Source organism: Oncorhynchus kisutch, linkage group LG20 (genome assembly GCF_002021735.2).
Source record: "Oncorhynchus kisutch isolate 150728-3 linkage group LG20, Okis_V2, whole genome shotgun sequence".
Classification (NCBI taxonomy): Eukaryota; Metazoa; Chordata; class Actinopteri; order Salmoniformes; family Salmonidae; genus Oncorhynchus; species Oncorhynchus kisutch.
Window position 1 is genome coordinate 1,829,628 of NC_034193.2, and position 15,758 is coordinate 1,845,385.

Genomic DNA, 15,758 nt, shown 5'->3' on the forward strand with positions numbered 1-15,758 from the left:
ACTACTTACTTGTACAACGTTATAGAAACAATTTCCTCTTATAGTTTCTAAAATCATATCCCTCTCTTAACCAAAACACTTTCATAATTTTTCATATAGCATGCACAACATAGAGGATGTAGTGTTACAGTATTTCCTCTATAACATTGTTAATGGTATCACAAAATAACAAACAAATTGACATCAGTGTTCTTTTAGGTCGCATCTGACCATTCCCCACGTTCTATGTTAGAAATATTGTTCCAGCATTCGCTTTACAGCATGTTAAGAGTTTCGGCAGGGAAAATCTTTCAAACAAAGGCAAATTCCTCTGGTGAATTTGGAGAGGGAGAGAGCTGAATGTTCTTGTCCTTGATTTACAACTGCCATTATCCTGGCATGGTCGGATGAGAGTGGTATAGACGTCATCCGTGGGCTGTTTCTTGCCATCACAGTTAGGAAGTGGAGATGCCTTGAACTATTTTTCAATGCCTGGTTAATGGATGGCCCCCACTGAGTTAGTTGTCCAAGTGGAAGCCAAGGTATTTTGTGCATGTTTCAACTGGAACAGCCTGACCACCCAGTATTAGTGGAGCTGGTTCCAACTGGAACAGCCTGACCACCCAGTATTAGTGGAGCTGGTTCCAACTGGAACAGCCTGACCACCCAGTATTAGTGGAGCTGGTTCCAACTGGAACAGCCTGACCACCCAGTATTAGTGGAGCTGGTTCCAACTGGAACAGCCTGACCACCCAGTATTAGTGGAGCTGGTTCCAACTGGAACAGCCTGACCACCCAGTATTAGTGGAGCTGATTCCAACTGGAACAGCCTGACCACCCAGTATTAGTGGAGCTGGTTCCAACTGGAACAGCCTGACCACCCAGTATTAGTGGAGCAGGTTCCAACTGGAACAGCCTGACCACCCAGTATTAATGGCCTCAGGATGCTTTACTGTTGGCATGACACAGGACTGATGGTAACGCTCACTTTGTCTTCTCCGGACAAGCTTTTTTTCAGGATGCCCCAAACAATGGGAAAGGGGATTCATCAGAGAAAATTACTTTAGCTGAATCAACTTTAGGAGACGGTCCTGGCGCTTGCTGGACTTTCTTGGCCGCCCTGAAGCCTTCTTCACAACAATCAAACCGCTCTCCTTGAAGTTCTTGATGATCCGATAATAGTTGATTTAGGTGCAATCTTACTGGCAGCAATATCCTTGCCTGTGAAGCCCTTTTTGTGCAAAGCAATGATGACGGCACGTGTTTCCCTTTAGGTAACCATGATAGATAGAGGTTGAACAATGATTCCAAGCACCACCCTCCTTTTGAAGCTTCCAGTCTGTTATTCAAACTCAATCAGCATGACAGAGTGATCTCTAGCCTTGTCCTCGTCAACACTAACACCTGTGTTGACGAGAGAATCACTGACATGATGTCAGCTGGTCCTTTTGTGGCAGGGCTGAAATGCTGGAAATGTTTTTGGGGGATTCAGTTCATTTGCATGGCAAAGAGGGACTTTGCAATTAATTGCAATTCATTTGATTTGCATATACATTCTGGAGTATATGCAAATTGCCACCATACAAACTGAGGCAGCAGGCCTTGTGTTTTAGGTTATTGTCCTGCTGAAAGGTGAATTCATCTCCCAGGTGAAAAGCAAACTGAACCAGGTTTTCCTCGAGGATTTGCCTGTGCTCTGTTACGTTTCTTTTTTTAACTTGAAAAAAATCCCCTCCTTATTTGAGTACAAGCATACCCATAACATGATGCAGCCACCACTATGTTTGAAAATATGAAGACTGGTACTCAATTATGTATTGTATTGGATTTGCCCTAAACATAACACTTTGTATTCAGGACAAAAAATGAATTGCTTTGCCAAATTTGTTGTAGTTTTACTTTAGTGCCTTGTTGCAAACAGGATGCATGTTTTCAAATATTTGTATTATGTACAGGCTTCCTTCTTTTCACTCTGTCAATTAGGTTAGTATTGTGGAGTAACTATAATGTTGTTGAACCATCCTCAGTTCTCTCTTATCACAGCTATTAAACTCTGTCCTTTAGGTTAGTATTGTGGAGTAACTATAATGTTGTTGACCCATCCTCAGTTGTCTCCTATCACAGCCATTAAACTCCTTAACTGTTTTAAAGTTACCATTGGCCTCGTGGTGAAATCCCTGAGCAGTTTCCTTCCTCTCCGGCAACTGAGTTAGGAATGAGACCTGTATCTTTGTAGTGACTGGGTGTATTGATGCACCATCCATAGTGTAATGAATAACTTCACCAGGCTCAAAGGGATATTCAGTATCTGCTTTTTTTTTTCTTTACCCATCTACCAATAGGTGTCCTTCTTTGTGAAGCATTGGAAAACCTCCCTGTTCTTTGTGGTTAAATCTTTGTTTGAAATTCATTGCTCGACTGAGGGACATTACAGATAATTGTATTTGTGGAGTACAGAGATGAGGTAGTCATTCGTAAATCATGTTAACCACTATTATTGCGTACAGAGTGAGTTTTTATGTGACTTGTTAAGCAAATTTGTACTCCTGAACCTATTTAGGCTTGTCATAACAAAGGGGTTCAATACTTCGACACGAGACATTTTAGCTTTTCATTTTGTATGAATTTGCAAAACATAATTCTAGTTTTAAAATGATGGGATATTGTGTGAAGTCCGGTGACCCCAAAAAATCTAAATCAATTTTAAATGATTTAAAGTGAAGGGCTCTGAATACCTTCTGAATGCACTGTAACTCACTGTGTGGTGAATGCCTTCTGAATGCACTGTAACTCACTGTGTGGTGAATGCCATCTGAATGCACTGTAACTCACTGTGTGGTGAATGCCTTCTGAATGCACTGTAACTCACTGTGTGGTGAATGCCTTCTGAATGCACTGTAACTCACTGTGTGGTGAATGCCTTCTGAATGCACTATAACTCACTGTGTGGTGAATACCTTCTGAATGCACTGTAACTCACTGTGTGGTGAATACCTTCTGAATGCACTGTAACTCACTGTGTGGTGAATACCTTCTGAATGCAGAAGTGTGTGTGTGTGTGTGTGTGTTTTGGATGGGTTCAATACAACACAACTGTATTGTCCATTGGGTTAGAACGGCCTTTCCCAACACCCCCAGACACACACACGTTGAGAGGAACAGGGTCAGCAGCGGTGGAAAGCAATTGTGAGGGGTTTTGGTCAGAAGACCGATTTCTGTCTCGTATGGATCAATGAAGTTGTTCTTTTCCAGACCAGGAGCAGGGAGAGCCCCACCACCATGGGGGAGCAGGATCCCCCTCCTCGCAGAGTAAAGTCTCCCTCCTAGACGGTCCAGGTAGCCTGTCCTCCTCTCACAGCCACTCCAACTCTACCTGCAGTCTGGAGCTCAGTAGTAGCAGTCGGCACGACAACACTGAACACAAAGCCAAAGGTAAGGAACCTCAGCTAACACTGAACACAAAGCCAAAGGTAAGGAACCTCAGCTAACACTGAACACAAAGCCAAAGGTAAGTACGGAAATGCCTGACAGATAAAATTGGCAAAATACAGTTTGTTCCTGTTACAATATTTTAAAGCATTCTGTTAGCCTTGTATGGTACTAGTATAGGTAAAAACTTCTGTCCAATAGCCTACATTAGACAATTTACATTGTAGATGTGCTCAAAAATGCCTGTTCATATGATGGTTGTATGGAATTTTGAACCAAAGCAGGGCGATTCAAATGTGTACATAGGTGATACCATTACAGAGGACTTCTTCTCCATCTAGTTTTAGTTCAAAAGATTACAGAAAGTTACTGAAGTGCTTGGTGATTCAGATACACATCGGGTACCGTCTGTTGGTGATTCAGATACACATCGGGCACCGTCTGTGGGGGATTCAGATACACATCGGGCACCGTCTGTTGGGGATTCAGATACACATCGGGCACCGTCTGTTGGCGATTCAGATACACATCGGGCACCGCCTGTTGGGGATTCAGATACACATCGGGCACCGCCTGTTGGGGATTCAGATACACATCGGGCACCGTCTGTTGGGGATTCAGATACACATCGGGCACCATCTGTTGGGGATTCAGATACACATCGGGCACCGCCTGTTGGGGATTCAGATACACATCGGGCACCGCCTGTTGGGGATTCAGATACACATCGGGCACCATCTGTTGGGGATTCAGATACACATCGGCACCGTCTGTTTCTGTTGGTGATTCAGATACACATCGGGCACCCTCTGTTGGTGATTCAGATACACATCGGGCACCGTCTGTTGGGGATTCAGATACACATCGGGTACCGTCTGTTGGTGATTCAGATACACATCGGGCACCGTCTGTTGGTGATTCAGATACACATCGGGCACCGTCTGTTGGTGATTCAGATACACATCGGGCACCGTCTGTTGGGGATTCAGATACACATCGGGCACCGCCTGTTGGTGATTCAGATACACATCGGGCACCGTCTGTTGGGGATTCAGATACACATCGGGCACCGTCTGTTGGGGATTCAGATACACATCGGGCACCGTCTCTCTGCCTCAGTCTCCCACTTTGGGAATAAAGTATTTATTTGAAGGGACTGAGTCCACATACTCTCCTGTTCTTCTCTCTTCTCTCTCTGACAAAACTAGCATCATGTTTTCACAGTCCTCCTGTCTCCTCCTTCCAGTGTCTGCCAGTCACAAGCGTCAGAAGGAACAGCAGGCAGGTGGAGCAGCAAAGAAACCCAAGCCAAACAGAAAGAGCTCAGTGCCTCCCAAGAAGAACAATAACAGAAAAACTGGTAAGGAAGAGAGTGACAGTACCCACTAGTTTACTGAGGCCTACACTAGGGCTGGTGAATCTGAGGCCTACGCTAGGGCTGGTGAATCTGAGGCCTACGCTAGGGCTGGTGAATCTGAGGCCTACACTAGGGCTGGTGAATCTGAGGCCTACACTAGGGCTGGTGAATCTGAGGCCTACGCTAGGGCTGGTGAATCTGAGGCCTACACTAGGGCTGGTGAATCTGAGGCTTACACTAGGGCTGGTGAATCTGAGGCCTACACTAGGGCTGGTGAATCTGAGGCTTACACTAGGGCTGGTGAATCTGAGGCTTACACTAGGGCTGGTGAATCTGAGGCTTACACTAGGGCTGGTGAATCTGAGGCCTACGCTAGGGCTGGTGAATCTGAGGCCTACGCTAGGGCTGGTGAATCTGAGGCCTACGCTAGGGCTGGTGAATCTGAGGCCTACACTAGGGCTGGTGAATCTGAGGCTTACACTTGGGCTGGTGAATCTGAGGCCTACACTAGGGCTGGTGAATCTGAGGCCTACGCTAGGGCTGGTGAATCTGAGGCTTACACTAGGGCTGGTGAATCTGAGGCCTACGCTAGGGCTGTTGAATCTGAGGCCTACACTAGGGCTGGTGAATCTGAGGCCTACGCTAGGGCTGGTGAATCTGAGGCTTACACTAGGGCTGTTGAATCTGAGGCCTACGCTAGGGCTGTTGAATCTGAGGCCTACGCTAGGGCTGTTGAATCTGAGGCCTACGCTAGGGCTGGTGAATCTGAGGCCTACGCTAGGGCTGGTGAATCTGAGGCCTACACTAGGGCTGGTGAATCTGAGGCCTACACTAGGGCTGGTGAATCTGAGGCCTACGCTAGGGCTGGTGAATCTGAGGCCTACGCTAGGGCTGGTGAATCTGAGGCCTACGCTAGGGCTGGTGAATCTGGCCAGTATGTATTATGCGTCTAAGAGTAGGAGTTGAATAAGATTATATTGATAGGGGGGAGACCTGATCCTAGATCAGCACTCTTGAGATGCATGATACACATGGCCCCTGACTGGCTTCCTACCTCTCCTATTGCTCTCTCCTTCTGGCATCTGAAATGATCAAAACCACAGGAAGATTATTTTATAGAAGCTGTAGAACCAGTTGTTCTTTTATAGAAGCTTTAGAACCAGTTGTTCTTTTATAGAAGCTTTAGAACCAGTTGTTCTTTTATAGAAGCTGTAGAACCAATTGTTATTTTATAGAAGCTGTAGAACCAGTTGTTCTTTTATAGAAGCTGTAGAACCAGTTGTTCTTTTATAGAAGCTGTAGAACCAGTTGTTCTTTTATAGAAGCTGTAGAACCAGTTGTTATTTTATAGAAGTTGTAGAACCAGTTGTTATTTTATAGAAGCTGTAGAACCAGTTGTTATTTTATAGAAGCTGTAGAACCAGTTGTTCTTTTATAGAAGCTGTAGAACCAGTTGTTCTTTTATAGAAGCTGTAGAACCAGTTGTTCTTTTATAGAAGCTGTAGAACCAGTTGTTATTTTATAGAAGCTGTAGAACCAGTTGTTCTTTTATAGAAGCTGTAGAACCAGTTGTTCTTTTATAGAAGCTGTAGAACCAGTTGTTCTTTTATAGAAGCTGTAGAACCAGTTGTTCTTTTATAGAAACTGTAGAACCAGTTGTTCTTTTATAGAAGCTCTAGAACCAGTTGTTATTTTATAGAAGCTGTAGAACCAGTTGTTCTTTTATAGAAGCTGTAGAACCAGTTGTTATTTTATAGAAGCTGTAGAACCAGTTGTTATTTTATAGAAGCTGTAGAACCAGTTGTTCTTTTATAGAAGCTGTAGAACCAGTTGTTATTTTATAGAAGCTGTAGAACCAGTTGTTCTTTTATAGAAGCTCTAGAACCAGTTGTTCTTTTATAGAAGCTCTAGAACCAGTTGTTCTTTTATAGAAGCTGTAGAACCAGTTGTTATTTTATAGAAACTGTAGAACCAGTTGTTATTTTATAGAAGCTGTAGAACCAGTTGTTATTTTATAGAAGCTGTAGAACCAGTTGTTCTTTTATAGAAGCTGTAGAACCAGTTGTTCTTTTATAGAAGCTGTAGAACCAGTTGTTATTTTATAGAAGCTCTAGAACCAGTTGTTCTTTTATAGAAGCTGTAGAACCAGTTGTTCTTTTATAGAAACTGTAGAACCAGTTGTTATTTTATAGAAGCTGTAGAACCAGTTGTTATTTTATAGAAGCTGTAGAACCAGTTGTTATTTTATAGAAGCTGTAGAACCAGTTGTTATTTTATAGAAGTACGTCTTCTGTTTGTTCTAACAACTCTCTAAGCACAAGCAATTCATCTACTTGTATGAGTTGTTGAAATGACAATTACACTTGTAGCTAATTAATATCTTCCTTCTGTTCGGTCTCCTCATCCTCCCCCCTACAGCCCACAGCAGTGACAGTGAAGACCAGTCATTGGGCGAGAGCACAGCCAAGTCTTCAGTCTCCAAGACCCATGGTGCAGCAGACATGAAGGGGTCCATCTCGCCCAAGTGTCCCGGCCTGGGACAGGGACGCACCCCTCCATCCAGCCAGAAGTACCACAAGCAGCATGGTGACCCTGACCACCATCACCATCTTCACAATCGGGAACATCACCGGGAGCGTGAGCACCATCACCCTCACCACAGAGAGCACCATAGAGAGCACCATAAAGAGCACCCTCGCCATAGAGAGCACCATAAAGAGCACCCTCGCCACAGAGAGCACCCTCGCCATAGAGAGCACCATAAAGAGCACCATAAAGAGCACCCTCGCCATAGAGAGCACCATAAAGAGCACCCTCGCCACAGAGAGCACCATAGAGAGCACCATAAAGAGCACCCTCGCCACAGAGAGCACCATATTGAGCACCCTCACCATAGAGAGCACCATAGAGAGCACCTTCATCATAGAGAGCACCATAGAGAGCACCCTCACCACAGAGAGCACCATAGAGAGCACCCTCACCATAGAGAGCACCATAGAGAGCACCCTCACCACAGAGAGCACCATAGAGAGCACCCTCACCACAGAGAGCACCATAGAGAGCACCCTCACCATAGAGAGCACCCTCGCCACAGAGAGCACCATGGAGAGCACCCTCACCATAGAGAGCACCATAGAGAGCACCTTCACCATAGAGAGCACCCTCGCCACAGAGAGCACCATAGAGAGCACCCTCACCATAGAGAGCACCACAGAGAGCACCTTCACCATAGAGAGCACCCTCACCATAGAGAGCACCCTCACCATAGAGAGCACCCTCACCATAGAGAGCACCCTTACCATAGAGAGCACCCTTACCATAGAGAATACCATAAAGAGCACCCTCACCATAGAGAGTACCATAAAGAGCACCCTCACCATAAAGAGCACCCTCACCATAGAGAGTACCATAGAGAGCACCCTCACCACCATAGAGAGCACCACAGAGAGCACCTTCACCATAGAGAGCACCCTTACCATAGAGAGTACCATAAAGAGCACCCTCACCATAGAGAGCACCCTCACCATAGAGAGCACCTTCACCATAGAGAGCACCTTCACCATAGAGAGCACCATAGAGAGCACCTTCACCATAGAGAGCACCCTCACCATAGAGAGCACCTTCACCATAGAGAGCACCATAGAGAGCACCCTCACCATAGATATCACTCGCACCATAGAGAGCACCCTATAGTTTCAACTGAAATTGTTCACCATGAACTGTGCGATCTCGCTAGCTAGCTAACAATTGTTTAATTCCTTGCTAGCTCATTTAGCTGTGTTGGTGTTTACAATGTCATTTTGGCTAGCCAGCTAAATTGTACAGGCTGCATTTTGTCTATATCCATGCTGTTACAATAACCAAACGGGTGGATAAGCAAATCATTTGTGAAACCACGATGTAATGCAGCACAACAACATGGGGTGAGTTTAGAATTCTCAAACATGACAGAATCCGTTTCAATTTGATTGGCTGTTGCGTGCAATTTCAGTCGCGTTTTGAGTCGCTTCATGTAAAAGCAAAGTTGCTTGTGATGTCACTTGCAAACTGCAGCTAAAATTGCATGACAGTTGCTTCGTGTAACTCCAGTGTGTCTGGATAGTTTGGTTCGATACCAACAACAGCCTCACCAACCCCTCCAGATATACGCTAGCTACAGGAATTCTCATGCACCATCCCATTTACGTCCCACTGAACAAGTAGACTTGCTTACTAGATGTAAAGCCCTGTGTGACCTCACAGAGAGAGAGAATTGACATGCGGCACACTGTTGTTTAGCATTGTAGTCAGTTAGTCCTCTCCTTTAAATGTTGGTCCTCTCCATCCCACTGAGTCCTCTCCTTTAAATGTTGTTCCTCTCCATCCCACTGAGTCCTCTCCTTTAAATGTTGGTCCTCTCCTTTAAATGTTGTTCCTCTCCATCCCACTGAGTCATGTCGTTTAAATGTAGTTTCTCTCCATCCCACTGAGTCCTCTCCTTTAAATGTTGTTCCTCTCCATCCCACTGAGTCCTCTCCTTTAAATGTTGTTCCTCTCCATCCCACTGAGTCCTGTCGTTTAAATGTAGTTTCTCTCCATCCCACTGAGTCCTCTCCATCCCACTGAGTCCTCTCCTTTAAATGTTGGTCCTCTCCTTTAAATGTTGTTCCTCTCCATCCCACTGAGTCCTCTCCATCCCACTGAGTCCTCTCCTTTAAATGTTGTTCCTCTCCATCCCACTGAGTCCTCTCCATCCCACTGAGTCCTCTCCTTTAAATGTTGTTCCTCTCCATCCCACTGAGTCCTCTCCATCCCACTGAGTCCTCTCCTTTAAATGTTGTTCCTCTCCATCCCACTGAGTCCTCTCCATCCCACTGAGTCCTCTCCTTTAAATGTTGGTCCTCTCCTTTAAATGTTGTTCCTCTCCATCCCACTGAGTCCTCTCCATCCCACCGAGTCCTCTCCTTTAAATGTTGGTCCTCTCCTTTAAATGTTGGTCCTCTCCATCCCACTGAGTCCTGTCGTTTAAATGTTGTTCCTCTCCATCCCACTGAGTCATGTCATTTAAATGTTGTTCCTCTCCATCCCACTGAGTCATGTCATTTAAATGTAGCTTCTCTCCATCCCACTGTGTCCTCTCCTTTAAATGTTGTTCCTCTCCATCCCACTGAGTCCTCTCCTTTAAATGTTGTTCCTCTCCATCCCACTGAGTCCTCTCCTTTAAATGTTGTTCCTCTCCATCCCACTGAGTCCTCTCCTTTAAATGTTGTTCCTCTCCATCCCACTGAGTCCTGTCGTTTAAATGTTGTTCCTCTCCATCCCACTGAGTCCTGTCGTTTAAATGTTGTTTCTCTCCATCCCACTGAGTCCTCTCCATCCCACTGAGTCCTCTCCTTTAAATGTTGTTCCTCTCCATCCCACTGAGTCCTGTCGTTTAAATGTTGTTCCTCTCCATCCCACTGAGTCCTCTCCTTTAAATGTAGTTTCTCTCCATCCCACTGAGTCCTCTCCTTTAAATGTTGGTCCTCTCCTTTAAATGTTGTTCCTCTCCATCCCACTGAGTCATGTCGTTTAAATGTAGTTTCTCTCCATCCCACTGAGTCCTCTCCTTTAAATGTTGTTCCTCTCCATCCCACTGAGTCCTCTCCTTTAAATGTTGTTCCTCTCCATCCCACTGAGTCCTGTCGTTTAAATGTAGTTTCTCTCCATCCCACTGAGTCCTCTCCATCCCACCGAGTCCTCTCCTTTAAATGTTGGTCCTCTCCTTTAAATGTTGTTCCTCTCCATCCCACTGAGTCCTCTCCATCCCACTGAGTCCTCTCCTTTAAATGTTGTTCCTCTCCATCCCACTGAGTCCTCTCCATCCCACTGAGTCCTCTCCTTTAAATGTTGTTCCTCTCCATCCCACTGAGTCCTCTCCATCCCACTGAGTCCTCTCCTTTAAATGTTGGTCCTCTCCTTTAAATGTTGTTCCTCTCCATCCCACTGAGTCCTCTCCTTTAAATGTTGTTCCTCTCCATCCCACTGAGTCCTCTCCTTTAAATGTTGTTCCTCTCCATCCCACTGAGTCCTCTCCTTTAAATGTTGTTCCTCTCCATCCCACTGAGTCCTGTCGTTTAAATGTTGTTCCTCTCCATCCCACTGAGTCCTGTCGTTTAAATGTTGTTTCTCTCCATCCCACTGAGTCCTCTCCATCCCACTGAGTCCTCTCCTTTAAATGTTGTTCCTCTCCATCCCACTGAGTCCTCTCCTTTAAATGTTGTTCCTCTCCATCCCACTGAGTCCTCTCCTTTAAATGTTGTTCCTCTCCATCCCACTGAGTCCCCTCCTTTAAATGTTGGTCCTCTCCTTCCCACTGAGTCCTGTCGTTTAAATGTAGCTTCTCTCCATCCCACTGTGTCCTCTCCTTTAAATGTTGTTCCTCTCCATCCCACTGAGTCCTCTCCTTTAAATGTTGTTTATCTCCATCCCACTGAGTCATGTCGTTTAAATGTAGCTTCTCTCCATCCCACTGTGTCCTCTCCTTTAAATGTTGTTCCTCTCCATCCCACTGAGTCCTCTCCATCCCACTGAGTCCTCTCCTTTAAATGTTGTTCCTCTCCATCCCACTGAGTCATGTCATTTAAATGTAGTTTATCTCCATCCCACTGAGTCATGTCATTTAAATGTAGTTTATCTCCATCCCACTGAGTCCTGACTTTTATATGTTGTTTCTCACGCAAGAATTTAGCCAGGTCTTTCTGGAAGTGGTCTGATTGAGGAGGGGAAGACTAGCTGTTATTGGCAGAAAGATTTGGGAACTCTGGGTGTATTAACAAATTTATTGCATGGTGATGTCACCAGGCAGGCCAAAACACCATCCCACCAAAACAGGCTGAAATTTCAGGTTGTCTTTTCAAACCGGACTTACACTTATTATCGTCATTTTCACAATTTCACCGTATTTTTCCAACCTCGTAGTGTGGAAATATATATAAAACACAGAAAAATCTCATTTTTGACTGCGCTGGGCCTTTAAAACATGTTGTTGTCACTCTAACTCTATCTCTTCTTCTCTTCTTCTCTCCTCACCTAGCGGACCTGGACAAGATGTCTAGTCTGGAGAGGATCTCCTTCCTCCAGGAGAAGCTGCAGGACATCAGGAACCACTACCTGTCCCTCAAGTCTGAGGTTGCCTCCATCGACCGACGACGCAAACGCATCAAGAAGAAGGAGAGAGAGAGTGAGTCATTCCACAATTTCAAAATAAAATGTACCATGTGCTGTAATTCCGGACTGAGAACCACGACAGACCTTTTTGAGTTTATCCCTGTATGTCTTGTGGCTGTAGATGTACAGTGCCTTCTGAAAGTATTCATACCCCTTGACTTAATTCCACATTTTACAGCCTGAATTAGAAATGCATTTAAAAAATGATAATCTCACCCATCTACACACAATACCCCATCATGACATCACAATACCCCATCATGACATCACAATATCCCATCATGACATCACAATACCCCATCATGACATCACAATACCCCATCATGACATCACAATACCCCATCATGACATCACAATACCCCATCATGACATCACAATACCCCATCATGACATCACAATACCCCATCATGACATCACAATACCCCATCATGACATCACAATATCCCATCATGACATCACAATACCCCATCATGACATCACAATATCCCATCATGACATCACAATACCCCATCATGACAAAGTGAAAACAAGTTTTTATTGAAAATGAAATACAGAAATCTAATTTACCTAAGTATTCAGACCCCTTTGCTATTATAATCCTTGAGCATTTCACCAATGTGTGAGTGGTGAGACTGAAGCCACTCCTAAGAAAAAAGGGCACATGACTGAACGCCTGGAGTTTGTACGTGAAAGACTGAGATCATAAGGGAAAATAATCTGTGGTCTGATGAGACAAAAAGTTAACAATTTGCCCTGAATGCAAAGCACTATGTCTGGAGAAAGCCAGGCACAGCTCATCACCCGTCTAACATTACCGTGAAGCATGGTGGTGGTGGCATCATGCTATGGGGATGCTTTTCGGCGGCAGGGACTGGGAGACTGGTAAGGATCGAGGGAACAATGAAAGGAGACAAAGGCAAATCTTTGATGAGAACCTGCTTCAGAGTGAAAATGACCTTAGACTGGGGGCGAAGATTTACATTCCAACAGGACAATGACCCCAATCATACCGTCAAAGCAACGCTGGAATGGCTTCACAACCAGAATGTTAAAGTCCTTGACTGGCCCAGCAGAAGCCCAGACTTGAATCCCATTGAAAATCGTTGGAAAAACTTGAAGATTGCTATACATCGCAGCACCTCATCTGACTTAACAAAGCAAAAATGTATAAAAACATGTTTTCACATTGTCATTATGGGCTATTGTGTGTTGATTGGTGAATTTAAAAAAAATCCATTTGGAATTCAGGCTGTAACACAACAAAATGTGGAATCGGTCAAGGGGTATGAATAATTTCTGAAGGCAATGTGTCTCGTGGCTGTAGATTAATCAATAAATTAATCAATCAATCAATCAAATTTATTTTTAAAGCCCATCTTACATCAGCTGATGTCACAAAGTGCTGTACAGAAAACCCAAACAGCAAGCAATGCAGGTGTAGAAGCACGGTGGCTAGGAAAAGATGTGACTGTAGATGGCTGTCTAGTGGCTGTGTAGATGGCTGTGTAGATGGCTATAGATGGCTGTAGATGGCTATGTAGTGGCTATAGATGGCTGTCTAGTGGATGTGTAGTGGCTGTAGATGGCTGTCTAGTGGCTGTGTAGTGGCTGTAGATGGCTGTAGATGGCTGTCTAGTGGCTGTGTAGTGGCTGTGTAGATGGCTATAGATGGCTGTAGATGGCTGTCTAGTGGCTGTGTAGTGGCTGTGTAGATGGCTATAGATGGCTGTGTAGATGGCTGTCTAGTGTATGTGTAGTGGCTGTGTAGATGGCTATAGATGGCTGTGTAGTGGCTGTGTAGATGGCTATAGATGGCTGTGTAGTGGCTGTGTAGATGGCTATAGATGGCTGTGTAGTGGCTGTGTAGATGGCTATAGATGGCTGTGTAGATGGCTGTCTAGTGGATGTGTAGTGGCTGTGTAGATGGCTATAGATGGCTGTGTAGATGGCTGTCTAGTGGATGTGTAGTGGCTGTGTAGATGGCTATAGATGGCTGTGTAGTGGCTGTGTAGATGGCTATAGATGGCTGTGTAGTGGCTGTGTAGATGGCTATAGATGGCTGTGTAGATGGCTGTCTAGTGGATGTGTAGTGGCTGTGTAGATGGCTATAGATGGCTGTGTAGTGGCTGTGTAGATGGCTATAGATGGCTGTGTAGTGGCTGTGTAGATGGCTATAGATGGCTGTGTAGTGGCTGTAGATGGCTGTCTAGTGGATGTGTAGTGGCTGTGTAGATGGCTATAGATGGCTGTGTAGTGGCTGTGTAGATGGCTATAGATGGCTGTAGATGGCTATGTAGTGGCTGTAGATGGCTATAGATGGCTGTGTAGTGGCTATAGATGGCTGTGTAGTGGCTGTGTAGATGGCTATAGATGGCTGTAGATGGCTATGTAGTGGCTGTAGATGGCTGTCTAGTGGATGTGTAGTGGCTATGTAGATGGCTATAGATGGCTGTGTAGTGGCTGTAGGTGGCTGTAGATGGCTGTCTAGTGGCTGTCTAGTGGCTGTAGATGGCTATAGATGGCTGTGTAGTGGCTGTAGATGGCTGTGTAGTGGCTATAGATGGCTGTCTAGTGGCTGTAGATGGCTGTGTAGTGGCTGTCCAGTGGCTGTAGATGGCTGTGTAGTGGCTGTAGATGGCTGTGTAGTGGCTGTAGATGGCTATGTAGTGGCTGTAGATGGCTATGTAGTGGCTGTAGATGGCTGTGTAGTGGCTCACCAGTCATCCTCCCTATATGCCCTGTTATATGTTGAATAGACCTAGAAGGTCTCACCAGTCATCCTGGTCCATCTGACCACCATGTTGTTTCTGCTCCATTTGACCACCATGTTGTTTCTGCTCCATCTGACCACCATGTTGTTTCTCCATCTGACCACCATGTTGTTTCTACTCCATCTGACCACCATGTTGTTTCTGCTCCATCTGACCACCATGTTGTTTCTTCTCCATCTGACCACCATGTTGTTTCTTCTCCATCTGACCACCATGTTGTTTCTGCTCCATCTGACCACCATGTTGTTTCTTCTCCATTTGACCACCATGTTGTTTCTGCTCCACCTGACCACCATGTTGTTTCTCCATCTGACCACCATGTTGTTTCTTCTCCCTCTGACCACCATGTTGTTTCTGCTCCATCTGACCACCATGTTGTTTCTGACCACCATGTTGTTTCTGCTCCATCTGACCACCATGTTGTTTCTCCATCTGACCACCATGTTGTTTCTTCTCCATTTGACCACCATGTTGTTTCTGCTCCATCTGACCACCATGTTGTTTCTACTCCATCTGACCACCATGTTGTTTCTTCTCCATCTGACCACCATGTTGTTTCTTCTCCCTCTGACCACCATGTTGTTTCTGCTCCATCTGACCACCATGTTGTTTCTCCATCTGACCACCATGTTGTTTCTTCTCCATTTGACCACCATGTTGTTTCTGCTCCATCTGACCACCATGTTGTTTCTGACCACCATGTTGTTTCTCCATCTGACCACCATGTTGTTTCTTCTCCATTTGACCACCATGTTGTTTCTGCTCCATCTGACCACCATGTTGTTTCTGACCACCATGTTGTTTCTGCTCCATCTGACCACCATGTTGTTTCTCCATCTGACCACCATGTTGTTTCTTCTCCATCTGACCACCATGTTGTTTCTGCATCATCTGACCACCATGTTGTTTCTGCTCCATCTGACCACCATGTTGTTTGTGCTTCATCTGACCACCATGTTGTTTCTGACCACCATGTTGTTTCTCCATCTGACCACCATGTTGTTTCTGACCACCATGTTGTTTCTCCATCTGAC

At 45.1% G+C, this 15,758-nt stretch overlaps 1 protein-coding gene across 4 annotated transcripts in view; it reads left to right on the forward strand.

The window, feature by feature from the left end:
• The window catches only part of arid4b (AT-rich interaction domain 4B), a 187,036-nt gene that overhangs the window by 169,238 nt on the left and 2,040 nt on the right, over positions 1 to 15,758 (forward strand). For 3 of the 4 annotated variants that reach the window (XM_031799895.1, XM_031799894.1, XM_031799897.1), the window contains 4 exons: positions 3,232 to 3,411; positions 4,655 to 4,768; positions 7,184 to 7,402; positions 11,820 to 11,966. In XM_031799895.1, coding sequence (XP_031655755.1) covers positions 3,232 to 3,411; positions 4,655 to 4,768; positions 7,184 to 7,402; positions 11,820 to 11,966 — 660 coding nt within the window. The remainder of the gene's footprint in view (positions 1 to 3,231; positions 3,412 to 4,654; positions 4,769 to 7,183; positions 7,403 to 11,819; positions 11,967 to 15,758) is intronic. The other variant, XM_031799896.1, reaches the window with a different exon arrangement.